Genomic DNA, 16,117 nt, shown 5'->3' with positions numbered 1-16,117 from the left:
CCCCTCTCACCCCCTAAAGGGCCCATCTCAATACCAAAAGATTGCCACATTCCGGTAATCACAGCCACACAGGTAGAAACCGCACTCTCCAAAGCTAAGAATACAGCATCCATGGGACCAGATGACATCCCGGGCTGTATTACTACATGAACTACAAAATGAACTGGCACCTCACCCAATTGTCATGTTTAATCCTCACCTCAGGCTTCGTGCCCACTGAGTGGTGCACAGCTACTGTTATCTCACTCCACAAAGGGGGATCCACCTTGGATCCCGGGAACTACCGTCCCATCAGTCTGACGAGCCTGATCTACAAGGGCAAGGAACACATTATCATGGAACTTATAAACAAAGACATTGGCAACCTTCAAACACTGGACCCCCACCCAGTTTGGGTTCATGAAGGACCGATCTTGTCTCCTGAACCTGATTGACTTCTTCAAATCAGTCTCCAGAGCTGTGGACGAGGGTAAGGAGGTCCACACAGCCTATCTGGACCTCGCTAAGGCCTTTGACACCATCCCCCACTCTAGAATCATAAATAAACTTACTAAGCTGGGCATAAATCCCTACGTCACTCGATGGGTTGCCAACTGGCTTACTGACAGAACCCAGACTGTAAAAGTAGCCGACTCCAAATCCAGCTCCAGACAGGTGATAAGTGGAGTACCTCAGGGTTCAGTCCTGGGACCGCTCTTGATTAGCATCTACTTCTCTGAAGTACAGACCAACACTAAGGGACTCTGGCTAACAAAGTTCACAGATGACTGCAAACTGGGAGCCATTACTGAATCCCCAAATGATGTGGATATTCCACAAAAGGGCCTTACAGAAACAGATGCTTGTTGCCAGAGCCATGGGCTCAAGCTTAATGCCAAGAAATGTATAGTTATCCCCTTTGGGAAAAAACATGTACCCATGCATTACCACATAGATGGCAGTACACTAAACACCGAAAGTGTGATGAGAGACTTAGGGACACAGGTGGCCAGTGGTCTCACCTTCGATAACCACATCACCACAACAGTCAGAAAATCCTTCTATGTGGCACACCTCATCACTAAGGGCTTTTCAACCAGAAAAAAGGAGGTCATTGTCCCACTGTACTCATCCCTCTTTAGACCCATTATAGAGTACAACACCCCATTTGGTATGCACCTCAAGACATCTGCAACAGCTGGAAAACGCACAGAAATACCTCACTAAGAGAATCACAGACCTAAAGCAGATGCCCTATGCTGACCGTCTAAAAAAAACTCCAGCTATACTCTGTGGCATTTCATCTACTCAGAGGTGATCTCTGCTTAACATACAAGGCCATGTCAAACCCCGAGCTGTTGGACATGCTCCACTTAAAGAAATCCCAATCCCTCAGAGCCACACACTCCAGGGATCTAAACCTTGTCATCACAATGAACAAAATATGCTGGAGGGGCAGGTTCTTGACCCAGAGACTCCCCATACTCAGGAATAGACTGCCCATACATGTCAAGCAGAGCGCCTCCTTGGCTCTCTTCAAAAGGAACCTTGACAATTGGATGGGAGATACAAAATTCAGTCACCCTGCTAGACAGGGCTCCAGGGAAGTAAATATTGTGGGAAGAAATATCCAGGGAATTGTTATGGCTAGGCTTGTATAGGCCCTAGGGTTGATAGCCTAGTACCAACCTATGAACCGAAGTATAACTTATTTAGATGTTGAACTATACAAGGACAGAAATGCAAACTCATTTAAAGCTAGGATACATAGGAAACCAACTTATTCTAATTCATTCCTCTATTTCACCAGTTGTCACCCATATCAGCAGAAAAGATCTGTAGTGAAGGGACAACTGGTGAGAGCGGCACGGATGGTGTCAGATGAGGATGATATTAGAGCTGAATGTCAACTGTTATCTGACATGTTTTTAAAACGGGGTTATCCTATACAACTACTGGATGACTTGATTTTAGAAGTACACTACAAAAGGTTTAAAATGGCCAATTTAAACCTATTTTAGGATCTAACCCTCCCCTGACTACCAGTATTGACCATACAGATAAATTTGATTAATTTAAGCTCACTTTTATTACATCTTATAGTCTTGATGCTCATGTTGTAATACAGACTGTCTTCAAAAACTGGAACTTACTAGTGTCAGACGTTGACTTGGCCCCTATTGTCAAGTCGTCACCTAAGATCACTTGTAGAAGAGGACTCAACCGTAAAAATCTATTAGAGAGAGTGAATATCCCTTCGTCTAGAACTACTGGTATGTACAAGTGTGAAAATTGCCCTTATTGTAGACACATTGAAGTGGGTAAGATGTTTACTGTAAGGGGCAGAAAATATTAAATCAACAAAAGATATAACTGCCTCTCCAAAACTGTAGTCTATTTGGCAACTTGCAGACTCTGTCCTTGTTTCTACGTCAGTAAGATGGACCGAAGACTCAGGGACAGAGTTTACGAGCACTTGTATAGTATTAGGAAATCCAAAGTGGAGAATGCCCTGGCAAAACATGTTCAGGAACACTCCCAACATAGTTTTTGTTTCCGGATTATTGATCAGATTGAACATAACCCTAGGAGTGGACCTTTCAGTTTGTTGCTAGAAATCCAGGAGCTTCTGTGGCAAATAAGATTAAATGCTTACAGTCTACCAGGCCTGAATGATATGAGCTCATTGGCCTGTGTACTGAAGTTCAGGAGTCTCCAGAGGTAAACGGCTTTGGTACATGTCAATGTATATAAAACTGATTTATTAATATACACTATCAGTATAGGTTAATCAAGTCCACCGAACATAAGTTTAGATCCGTTTTTTAGGGAAGGCCCATTTAGGATTCTGCATATATATAACATAACATCACTAACTTCTAATATATATTTTTTAATTAATTTTTAAGCTGTACCCGGTTGCTTATTTAGGTCTTTTTAGGATGTACATTTTTTTCTGAGCCACTGTTTTGAGCTATTTGTTGTTGGTTATAGTTTTTTTCTTTTTTATTTATTATTTATCATTCATTATATTTTTATAAGTGCTTGAATGATTTTTCTAAACGGGATGTTTTAATGAATTTTAACATTACTTGTTTCAGCCAATTGTAATATTAGATGTCTGGCTTTTAATTTTTAATTGATTTAATCATGTGACTAAGGACTAACTTGTCTATTTAAGGCAATGGATTTTTGTAACATTTTGTCTGAAGAAGTTTTATTCAATGAAATAAGACAAAAGCGCTAACTTTATTGCTTTGGAAGTTCAATAAATTCTTTTTGTGGAAAATTTTGCAGCCAGCGTTTTTTTCCACTTGTCCTCTATGGACAGACTCAAAAAACTCCAACCATTCTCTGTCTCATATCGCCTACTTAGAGGCGATCTCTGCTTGACTTACAAAGCCATGTCTGACCCAGCTGTGTTAGAAATGCAACATCTAAAGAAATCCCAATCCCACCGCACCACACGATTCAGAGACCTCAACCTCATTACCACAATCAACAGAACATGCTGGAGGGACAGGTTCATATGCCAGAGACTGCCCATGCTATGGAATAGACTTCCCATACATGTCAAACAGAGCAACTCACAGGCCCTCTTCAACAGAAATCTTGAGGAGTGGATGGGAAATAGAAAATTCACCACGGGGATCACTCCACTGGGAACTAAGTTTGGGTGGCACGATGCCAGGGTAGTCCTACGGGCTTGTAAAGGCTCCTGCGCCATTAACCTAGTACACACCTATGAACCTACGAACAACTCTCATTTATGTTTTCTTTCTTTACAACTGTCATTTAGTCCAACATTAGAAACATTTTTCAATACCTGCCTTCCCTTAAACCTCATTCCTCCTCCATTTACATCTATGTTATTTGCCAATTCCTTTCCTAAAGATCACATTTCCAGTTCTTATCTCTTTGACAATGTTCAATACTTCAAAATACAGCTACTTTAGATTTTGATTTTCATCTTTCCAATAATTCTTTTTTGGCAGCTAACAGTATTAAACTTAAGGCTTTACTAGTATAGGCAATTCAGATTCTGTGTTCCAGCTCAAAGAATACTTTCTTCCCCCAATATTTCTGACAAAGTATTCTGTATGGCATTTTTAAAATCTACCAACTCACAAAACTCCCTCAAATATGTCCCTGGTTACCTATTTCATCCCCATCGTACCTTCAGCAATTGCTGTCTACCTATGGAAATTTTTTCTGAAATCTCCTTTGGATATAAAAATATCTGTGCAATACTTGCATGCAAAAATCATAAATGTTCTGGACTTTGATGCATACTTGGGACCCATACATATTTCCTCCCCTTGTTCCCTCGCAAACTGATTTTCTAATCTCTCTCCCCAATCTTTTCTAAACCCCTCTGACTGACTCTTATTGTTATGCAATATTTTATATACCGTAATTATCCCCTTTTTTAAAGCAGCTTCTGTCCTAGATTCTACTACACACTCTACAACAGCAAGTCTTTCACTTAGGAATCTCCTATCCCTTTCTCTTTGCCTACACTCAGACATTGGCAATAATCCTTTCTATTTTTTGTTGTATACGCCAATGTGCAAAAAGTGTTTGTGCTCTGAAGTGGTTCTCAAAAAATAGTTGCTTAAGAACAATCTTTCTAAACTCATGCATATTATGCAAATATTTCCTTATTTTCTTGTTAGCACTCTGTATTTGTTCTTCTTCTTGTTCTGTGAGATTCCATTACTCCTCAATACTTTTAACCTTTGTCAGCCCCTCTACATAATTCCTATTACTTCTTAACAGTATTTATCTCACTTTTAATTCTAACCGATTTTTCAACTCCATTTTCATTTTATCCCACTCACTAGCTATCCCCTCTGAAGGGATTTTTACCTTCTCTAGTAATTGTTGAATAATTTCCAATGCTCATTCCTTGAATTCTTCTTTTGTTAACAGGTAGGTGGGAAAGTGCCAGCGTCTCATTTTTACTTCATTACCCCTTACTACACCCTATACAAAACCACTTTACAACATGGCATGCAGTTTATATATACCATGCAATGTTTTATACAACTACTAATCATACCTCTTAGCACAAGAAATCTAGACAAAACCAGAAATAATGGGGGGGGGGGGTGTTAGAGGCCCAAAAATAGGGGCAGATTTTAAATTTTGCTCCTATAAACATAGGTTTTGCATTATTATATATTTTCTAAAGGATATGAAGTTTGAAACTCAAATGTCTGTCATTATTATTATTTCTTGACTTCAGTCCGCCATGATTTGCCAAACATTGCTGCCACAAATTTTATGAGGAATAGACAAAAATATGAGACAAAAATCTGGACATTCTGCAAAAATCTGGACAGTTGAAAGGGATACTACTAATAAGAACAAAAACTGTTTTATTTACAATTTCTTATTTAATGTTTAGAAGGACACTAATGGCAAAATAATTAAGTGGAGTATATGCTTTACAGTCCATCTACACATTTTAACAAAGTCAAAAAAATCCAGTCTTTCTCACCTACTTTTGCTTGCAAAGCCATATTTCACAAATGTGATTTATACTTTATAGTCTCCCATTTATTCACTAACTTTAGTGTTGCTAGTCTTCATCTCCCAACTCCAGACTCTGGTTAAAGTCCAAGGTGCACATGAGTCTTTTAGTCAACTCTGTTAAATTCTGTGTAAAATCGACACTGTACCTGTCAATGTTGTTATTGTTTTATTGGAGCTTTTCTCCCAGGCTTCCACTGAAAATGGGCTCACACCCAGATGGATTATCCCAGTCACCAAATGTACGATAAATAAACTCCTGCACTCTCTCTCTCTCTCAAGCATTTTCCTTTGAAACAATGGAAAAGGTTTCAATGACAAACTCTCTCCATGAGCTTTATTGTCAGAAGAATGAGAAGCAGAATTCTCCTCTGCTTGCTGGCTCATTTTTATTGGATTAACTATTTCCTCCTTACCCTGCATCCAATAATTTCTTTGATCCTATAGGAAAAAATACTCCGAAGACAGTTGGATACAACAGCTTGATTCTCACACCTGCCTCTCGACATTCCCGGATTGCTGGTATGAATTTTTCTTCTGCTTGGTGTACAGAGAATAATCATTTCTACACACACACAGCTGTCTCCAGTTTTTAACAATTATCCTTTCTGCCCGTTTTGACAGCATCAACTCTTTCTGCTGGTATGCTTGCATCTTAACTAATTTAGGTCTTGCTGCTTTCTTATGGCAAGGTTTGGAGTATACACTCAATGCTTTTTCAATTAACAAATTTTGCTATGGAGCACCAGTTCAGTTGCTTATTTGTCCTTTCATAAAATTAATATAGTCTACTCCTTCCAGTTTTGCTGGTCCAGCAAAAAATGTCAAGTTTTCTCTGCATGCGCTCTTTTTCAAAACAGCTCTTCTTGAGAAGCCTCATCACGCTGCCAGCCCAGCTATCTGTAATTTTTTAAATAATTCTATGTCATTTGTGAATATCGATATGATTTATACAGAACTGAATGTTATGTACTGAGCTAAGATGTATCCACAGTGTACCCTACTGGAAAAGAACAGAAATGTATATAAACTATACACCTGTGCAAATGTATGTTTTAATAGCAGAAACTGGAATATACAGAGTCAGCTTGCAAAACTTCAAGTAAATAAGTTGAAATTAGACTGCTTTACAATTGTACTATAAAAAAAGTTAGTTCCAATGCAGCACGATGACAGAATATCTAGAACTAGGGTGCCTTCTGCATGGTTTTGAAAGTGTTTTATTGTTTTATGACTTTCAGTTCTGAGCAAACATCTGAAAGATATGTATTTTTAACACAGAGATGTGAAATTCTCTTCGTTTCTGGTTTAGAGTAGGAACTTAAGTCGGGGTGACAAAAACTGATGTCATCAAAGCTAACTCAGCAGTAATATTTGATATTAATTTAAGAATGCTCTGAGAGAGAGACTAGGCATTTTGTATTTTGTTTTGGACCTAGCAAGAACATCCACTCAACATCATCTGCACTTGCCTGTCTGTAAGTTAGACTTAGGGCATAGTATCTCTTTTAGATATAGACAGGAATATAGTAAAGATTAGTTTACATGTTTTCTGTATTTGAGTCTGTCCTGCAATGTTGTTTTAAAATATTTCCTGTGATTTTGAACTTTGAAGTTACTGTTTCTGTACTGAGTAGTGTCTAGTTCTTTTATTATTAAATATATTTAAAACTATCTTTGTGGCTGATATCTGTGAGACATATTTAAGCTCTTAAGAGTACTTGCATATCTATTTGGTGGCACTGTACAGGCAACGCCTAATAATCTGGCTCTTGGTCCAAACTACCATGTGGATATAGTAACATTACACAGTAGGAATGAACACCATTTATAAGAGTCTTATAGTAGCTGATAAGAGGGGTTGGTGGCAGTGGAAACTACCTTATAGTATGTGCAGAAGGGGGCATGGCTAGTAAACCTGTGCCAGCCTTCCCCAAGTTTGTGTGGGTTTCTATATTAATCAAATCTCAAAGTGTATGTGTGTCAGCTACTTGGGCAGGGACACAAAGCAGTGGTTGGACAGACAGAGTGCTAAAGGTCTTGGATTGGTCCCTCAGCTGAGATCTTAACCTTTCAGCTGTGCCAGTGGGGAGTCTTACTGGGGATCTGGAGAAAGAGGGAGAAACCAGCTCCAGACTGACCGTGATCTCTGTGTGCTCTTAAGGGAAATTCTACTTTACTGTATGTACTTGTCATCCTCCCAATATGTACATCCCCTAGCTGTTGCCAGTGGTGAGGATTGAGGCTCCTTGATTACTGGGCCAGTGCAGGGGCATCACATATTAATTGGTTGGCAGTGGTGGGATATCCACATCCCATATTAATTGGTTGGTAGTGGTGGGATAGCCACATCACATATTAATTGGTTGACAGTGGTGAGATAGCCACATCACATATTAATTGGCTTGTAGTGGTGTGGATATTGAATTCCTGCAGCCTGTGTACAGTGGTCACTGAAGGTGTTTGTACTCTCAGCCACGCAGCGAACATTCAGAGTTTCACTTCACAATTGTTTTACTATTTTTTTCTGTTAGCTTAGTCAGGGAGAGCAGGCAAGCATGTCATCAGAGGAGTATGGCAAGCTGACAAAAAGCCAGTTGGCCGAGATGTGCCAGGCTAAAAAACTGGTGTATGCCAACCTGACTAAAGTTGAAATGATCGTAGCTTTGAGCACAGCTGCATCACAGACCAGCGATCAGGAGGATAACCAGGCTGGCCTTGGAAGTGTATAAGTCTTAGAAAATGGACAGCTAAACCTTTCCACAGAGGACTTAAAAATCCATCTGGAGTTAGACAGACTCGAGCTGGAGGCCAAGCATTTGGAAGAAGCAGCAGCAGAGAGACTGAGACGTCTTGAGGATGAGGAAAATGAGAGACTGAGACGTCCTGAGGCTGAGGAAAATGAGAAACTGAGACATTTTGAGGCTGAGGAAAATGAGAAACTGAGACGTCTAGAGGCTGAGGAGAAGGGGACACAAAGGCAAAATGAAAAGGATATGATGACTCTTTGCTAGAGTCATGGAGGCAATGGGGAAGGGAGTAACCAAAGCACAGAAACAACAAAGGTCAGTAAATTTCTTCCACAATTTACAGAGGTGGATAATTTTGATAGTTTCATTCATATGTTTGAGAGGGTATGTAAATAGTACAATGTTGACCAAGGGCTCTGGGTACAGTTCCTGACCCCCTTACTCCATGGTAAAGCTTTAACTGCTATTTTTAAATTGTCTGATACTGACTACTTAAATCATAATATTGTAAAAAAAACTGTTTGCTAGAATGTTTTAAGTTAACACCTGAAGCTTATAGGAAAATGTTTCGTGAGCATAGACACAAGGCAGATGAAAGTGTGTGAATATGTTGCTGAACTAAGCACTTATTTTCATAGGTGGGTGAGTGGATGTAAGGTCACCACTTCTGAAGGGCTGACAGACCTTTCAGTGAGGGAACAAGCCCTTAGCACTTTGCCTAATGACATGCGAATCTGGTCAGCTGATAGACAATGCAGTACTGCAGATGAGTTGGGGAAGAAGGGGGACCTATACCTAGCAAGCAGGGCATCACTGCACAGGAAAGACACCCCCAGTGCTGCTCATGGGCGTAAGGGAACTCATGGTGGGCAGCCCAGACTGCCCCAACAGAGTCCGCCAGTAGCAGGGGAAGCCACTAGTCCAGGTACACATCCAGAACCAATGGTTAAATGTTTTAAATGCAATCAGTGGGGCCATGTAGCATATAGATGTCCACGGAGGCATGGTGGGTTACAAAAGGTGGGAGAGCCAGTAAGTCGGAATGACAAAATGCCAGCAGTATGTTGCCGAGACAACAAGGGTACCAAACTACAAGAGGTTATACCCTATCTTAGTGGATGGGAAAGAGGCCACTGCTAAGAGACACACAGCCTCAGAACTAACCATTGTAAAGCCTGCACTGGTTACAGAGGAGCACTACTTGCTTTGGCAGTTTACTCCTGACAGAGCTTAGGAGGAACCCCATTCCAAATACCTTTGGCTAGGATTTACCTTGACTGGGAGGGTGGAAAAGGAAGCCGGCAAGTAAATGTGTTTGAGGATATCCCTGCAGATCTCCTGATACAGAATGATTTTGATAATGCAGTACCCTGTATGCATGCAGTTACACACAGTCAGGCTTGGAGACAAGCATATGGGTTCTGGTAGCCTGGGGGAGACCCAGACCAACCGCACAACTGCAGTCAGGATTGGTGAAGTGGTTACTACAGGGAGGGGAGCTACCCTGTAGCAGTGAGACTGATGGTGAGCCACAGCTGCCTGTAGGTACTGATATTCCCTTGGACAGAGTGACTGCAAGGGCAGAGGTGAGTAGTAGTACCCAGCTTGAGTGTGAGCCACCACTGCCAGAGAATACTAGACTTCCTGTGGAAAGGGAGCTGGGGATGGTTACAAAGAGAGAGCTGAGACTGGCTCAGCTCTCAGACCCTACATTACAAGGCCTGAGGGAGGTAAGCTAGTGCAGTGCCTTATTCTCAATGGAAGGGGGGATCTGCACACTGGGACAAAGAGTTACTATATAGAGAGTGGCCCCCTGAGGGAGGGCTAGAGGGTGAGAGCATACAGCAGTTGGTAGTGCCCAGAGCCTACCGTCTGGCACTTCTAGTCATAGTCCATGATATTCCCTTTGCAGGTCATATGGCCATAAATCATACAAAGAGACGTAGTATGCAGAACTTTTACTGGCCTGAGATTTCCAGAGATGTAACAGGGTACTGTAGGACCTGTGAGCAGTGATAAAAGGTAGGCAAGGAGACTAGGTGAAAGCTCCTTTGATGCCTTTGCCTGTGATTGAGGAGCCATTTCAGAGGGTAGCTATGGATATTGTAAAGGCTCTGTGTACCCCAGGTTCTACACGGAAAAATATATCCTAGTGGTAATAGATTATGCTACAAGATACCCTGAGGCAGTGGCTCTGTCCTCCATTGAGGCAGAAAAGATGGCAAATGCTTTGTTAGAGTCTTTTAGCAGGGTAGGTTTTCATAGGTTTATAGGCAGGTACTAGGCTATCAGCCCAAGGGCCTAAGTAAGCCCCATCAACAAGGTTCCCTGGCTTATGCCACCCAAGAAAGTTAAATTTCCTGTGCACTGTTGAGCAGAGCCACAGAATTGATCCCCTGGGTGTATTTCCTATTTCCCATCCACTCATCAAGATTTTTCTTGAAGAGTGCTAATGAGGAACTTTGCTTGACATAGATGGGTCGCTTGTTCCAGAGTACAGGAAGTCTCTGGGACAGGAATCTATCCCTCCAGCATGTCCTGTTTATTGTGGTGACAAGGTTTAGGTCCCTAGAGCGTGTAGCTCGGAGGGAATGGGACTTTTTTAGGTGTAGCATGTCCAACAGCTCTGGGTTTACCATAGCTTTATATGTAAGGCAGAGTTCTCCACGGACTAGGCGATATGCTAGAGTAAAGCTGGAGGTTTTTTAGATGGTCAGTGTAGGGCATCTGTTTGAGGCCAGTAATCCTCTTTGTGACATACTTCTGTGGCCTTTCCAGCTGCTGCAGATGTCTTGTGAGGTGCATTCCAAATGGGGAGCTGTACTCTATAATGGGTCTAATGAGTGCTGAGTAGAGGGGAACAATGACCTCTTTTTTCCTGGATGAGAACCCTTTTGTGATGAGGTGTGCCACACTGAAGGATTTCCTGACTACTGTGGCAATGTGATTATCAAAGGAGAGACTACTGTCCACCAGGGTCCCAAGGTCTCTTATCACACATTCGGCGTTAAGTAGACTGCCGTTTATGTGGTAGTTCATGCCTACAGAGTTTTAACAAAGGGGATGACAATGCACTTTTTGGCATTGAGCTTGAGGCCATGCCTCTGACACCAGGCATCTGTCTCAGTGAGGCCCTTCTGTAGAATGTCCACATCATTTGGGGACTCTACTATGGCTCCTAGTTTGCAGTCATCTGCGAACTTCGTTAGCCAGAGGTCTTTTGTGTTATCCTGTACTTCAGAGAAGTGGATATCAAACAGGAAAGGTCCCAGAACTGAACCCTGTGGTATTCCACTTGTCACTGGTTTGAAGTCAGATTTGGAGTCTGCAACTTTTACAGTATGGATTTTGTCAGTGAGTCAGTTGGCAACCCATCTTGTGACGTAGGGATTTATACCTAGTTTAGTGAGTTTAGCTATAATTCCAGAATGGGGGATGGTGTTGAAAGCCTTGGCGAGGTCAAGATAGGCTGTGTGAACCACCTTACCCTCTTCTACGGCTTTGGTGACTGCCTCAAAGAAGTCAATCAGGTTCAGAAGGCATGATCTGCCTTTCACAAACCCGAACTGGGTGGGGTCCAGAGTTTGGAGGTCACCAATGTCTTTGTTTATGAGTTCCCATGATGATATGTTCCATGGCCTTGCAGACCAGGCTCGACAGGCTTATAATACTGACTGACAGAGGTGCCAATTTCATGTCAAACCTGCTGGCTTGCCTGTAAAGACCACAGCCTACCATCCCCAGACTAACGGTCTTGTTGAAAGGTTAAACTCTACACTCATGTCCATGCTACGGGCATTTACAGCCCAGTTTAAGACGGAGTGGGACAAATAGTTAACTCATCTGGTGCTTGCTTACAGAGAGGTGTCCCAGGAATACACAGGTTTTTCACCCTTTGAGCTGTATGGTCATAGGGTGAGGGGACCTCTAGATTTGATTCAAGATGAGTGGGAGGGTGAGTGTGAATCCCACAAATAGTCTATTGTGGGATATGTCCTAAACCTCAGGACAAGGCTCAGAAAGCTCATAGACTTGGCCCAGGAGAAGGTGGCAGAAGCCCAACAGCAGAAAAAGGTATGGTATGACAGGAATGCTTGAGCTACAGAGTATGCTGTGGGGCAGCAGGTAATGGCTCTCATTCCTGCCAGACACAAGAAGCTACAGGCAGCCTGAGAGGGACCCTACAAGGTAGCAAGGAAGGTCAGTGATGTTAACTACATGGCAGAACTGCTAGGCAGGAGGCAGGGGCACAAATTGTACCATGTTAACATGATGAAACCATACCATGATAGGGAGGGCCCTTGTCATGAGTATTTGCAGTGCATAGCAGGAGGAGTTTGAGGGGGATCTGGTGACTGATCTCAGTGAAGGTCGGACTAATACCTCCAGTGGAAGGGGTAGCAATTCCCAGCAGCTATCCCCTACCCAGGTTTGAGTAATCCGAGCGGTGTTACAGGAGTTTGGGGGTATGTTCACTGAGAAACCAGGGTGCACCCACCTGGTGCAGCACCATGTGGATACAGGACCCCAAAGGCCTATTAAGCAGGTCCCTTATAGGTTTCCTGAGACAGTCAAACAGACTCTGAGGAGGAGATAACAGGAAATGTTGGAACTAGGGGTAATCCAGGAGTCCAGCAGTCTCTGGGCCTCCCCAGTGGTGCTGGTACCAAAGAAGGATGGCAGCACCAGGTTCGGTATGGACTAGAGAAAATTAAATAGTCACACAGTCAGATGCTTACCTTATGCCTAGGACAGGTGAAGCCCTAGAGCAGCTGGGTGGAGCTAAGTATCCTACCACGGGTTACTGGCAGGTGCCTCTGACTCCCAATGTTAGAGGTCAACCTTTTGGCTTGTATGAGTTCATGAAGATGCCCTTTGGGATGAAAAATGATCCAGCGACTTTCCAGAGGCTGGTAGATCGTATCCTAGCAGGAGATTTTGCTCTTGCTTACCTAGATGATACTGCCATCTACAGTCATTCCTGGCAAGAGCACCTTCAGCATGTCAGGGAGGTGCTGGGCAGACTACAGATGGCAGGGTTGACAATTATGCCCAGCAAATGTCAGGTGGGTATGGCAGAGGTCCCCTACCTCGGACATAGAATGGGAGTGGTAAGATCAAGCCAGAACCTGCCAAAGTGGAAGCTATTCAGGCATGGCCTGCCCCTGTTACCAAAAAGCAGGCCCTCACAGACCTGAAAAGGAAAAACAAGCCAGATAAGGTAGTGTGGATCCCAGAATGTGAGCAGGCATTCCAGAAGCTTAAAGGAGCTTTGGGAGGACCCCCTGTGTTAGCCAGTCTAGATTACAGCAAATAATATATTGTGGAAGTGGATGCTTCAAACCATGAGGCAGAGGGCTGCACTTAGCTAGGTTTTCTCAAAGGGAGAAGAGCACCCAGGGGTACATCTCAGTTGCAGGCTCCAACCCAGGAAGGAATGCTATGCAGCAGTAGAAAAGGAATGCCTAGCTATAGTGTGGGGCACTGCAGAAACTTCAGCCTTATCAGTATGGAAGGAAATTAATTGTAGTTAAAGACCACAATCCCTTAACAAGGCTACACTGAGCCAGGCAGCAAAATTCCAAGTTACTAAGGTGGAGCCTAGGGCTGCAAGCATATAAGACAGAGCAGCACTACATTGGGGTTAGCAGTTGCAATGCAGATGGGGACTCACGACAGGGAATAGGGTAAGATATTCACAGATATCCAAAAAAGTGTGTTCAAAACCAAAAGCGGAGAACTCCGAAGCTGTATTAAAACAAATTTATTTGCAAAAACGAACACCAAAAATCGATTAAGCCAAATACATAAACGCCTTCTCAATCCCAATATGCGTTTTCATATTATTTCATAGACTTCATCAGATGACCAGTGCATAACATTGATACCAATTTATATTATTCATTAATTAACCAACCAATACCTTACTTTATTTAACTTTTTAAAACACCCAATAGAGATCTTACCTAATTAATATTACTATTTCTTCAAAATTAAAACACTTTTATTTCTTAAAACCAATCAATCATTTTGTATAATTAAATACATATTTAAAAAAAAGTTTGTTTTATATAAAATATATTTTTCCCAGATAGGCTCAACCCTCTCAAGCAACGTTTCTCAAGGGTCATTTGATAAACTAGTTTGAGGTTTTTTTTTTTTTTTTTTTTTGGGGGGGGGGGGGCATCACGCTGCCAGCCCAGCTTCTGGAATTTCGTAAATAAATCTATGCCATTTGTGAATACTGACTTATACGGGACTGTATGTTATTGTACTGAGCTAAGATGTATCCACATTGTACCGTACTGAGCTAAGATGTATCCACATTGTACCCTACTGGAAAAGAACAGACATGTATATAAACTCTATATACCTGTGCAAATGTATGTTTTAATAGCAGAAACTGGAACATACAGAGTTAACTTGCAAAACTTAAAGAAAATAAGTTGAAATTAGACAGCTTTACGATTGTGCTATAAAAGTTAGTTTCAATGCCGCAAGAAGACAGGATGTCTAGAACTAGGGTGTCTTCTGCATTATTTTGAAAGTGTTTTATGACTTTCAGTTCTGAGCAAACATCTCAGATATGCATTTTTAACACAGATGTGAAATTCTGTTTGTTTCTGGTTTAGCTTGAGAACTTAAGTCAGGTGACAAAAAGTGATGTCATCCAAGCTAACCCAGCAGTAATATTTGATATTAATTTAAGAACTCTCTCAGAGAGAGACTGCGCATTTTGTATTTTGTCTTGGACCTAGCAAGAACATCCACTCATCATCATCTGCACTTGCCTGTCTGTAAGTAAGATTTAGGGCATAGTATCTCTCTTAGATATAGACAGGAATATAGTAAAGATTAGTTTAGTTGTTTTCTGTATTTATTTGAGATTGTACTGCAATGTTGTTTTAAAATATTTCCTGTGATTTTAAATTCTGAAGTAATTTTGTGTACCGAGTATTGTCTTGTTTTTTATTATTCATTATTAAATATATTTAAACCTATCTTTGAGGCTGTTATTTGTGAAACATATTTAAGCTCTTAGTTTACTTGCATATCTATTTGGTGACACTGTACAGGCCCACTCCTAATAGCATGGCACTTGGTCAAAACTACCATGTGGATAAAGTAACATTACACAGTATGATTGGATACCCTTTGTAAGGACCTTAGAGTAGCTGATAAGAGGGCTGGGTTGGTGGCAGTGGAAACTACCTTATAGTCTGTGCAGAAGGGGGCATAGCTAGTAAATCTGTGCAGCCTTCCCCAGGTGCATGTGTATGTGTTTGTATATAAATCAAATCTGAAAGTGAGTGAGTGTGCGTGTGTGCGTCAGCTACTTGGGCTGGGACACGAAGCACTGGTTGGACAGAGGGGGTGCTGGAGGTCTTGACTTAGCCCCTTAGCTGAGATCTTAACCCTATAGCTGTGCCAGTGGGGAGTCTTATTGGGGATCTGGAGAAAGAGGGAGAAACCAACCCCAGACTGATTGTGATCTCTGTGTGCTCTTAAGGAAAATTGTACTTTACTGCGTTTGTACTTGCCATCCTTCCAATGTGTACGTCCCCTAGCTGTTGCCAGTGGTGAGGATTGAGGCTCCTTGATTACTGGGCCAGTGCAGGGGCGTCACACACAGCCTTTTCTTCATTTTAACCTCTGACTTTTGCAGTTTTATCAGATCATTTGAAAAGCTAGTTAAAGCTTCTATTTTTCCAGCTTTTCATTACTGGATTAGAAGTATTCATTCAATGTTTTGTTTATTTCTACCACCTATGGTAAATTTATTTTTCTCCTTTAAATAACCGGAAGCTATATCTTTCACCTAAGCTGAAGTCTGAACTGTTTTTGCTTAACAG

At 41.8% G+C, this 16,117-nt stretch overlaps 1 protein-coding gene across 1 annotated transcript in view; it reads right to left on the bottom strand.

The window, feature by feature from the left end:
• Window positions 1-16,117, bottom strand: part of DENND2C (DENN domain containing 2C) — a 1,562,444-nt gene that overhangs the window by 518,885 nt on the left and 1,027,442 nt on the right. Inside the window, exon 8 of the mRNA XM_044076720.1 lies at window positions 12,043-12,053. Coding sequence (XP_043932655.1) covers window positions 12,043-12,053 — 11 coding nt within the window. The remainder of the gene's footprint in view (window positions 1-12,042; window positions 12,054-16,117) is intronic.

Source organism: Protopterus annectens, chromosome 7.part0, assembly GCF_019279795.1.
Source record: "Protopterus annectens isolate FY-2018-M chromosome 7.part0, PAN1.0, whole genome shotgun sequence".
NCBI classification, from domain to species: Eukaryota; Metazoa; Chordata; order Ceratodontiformes; family Protopteridae; genus Protopterus; species Protopterus annectens.
This window is presented reverse-complemented; position numbering and strand designations above follow the sequence as displayed.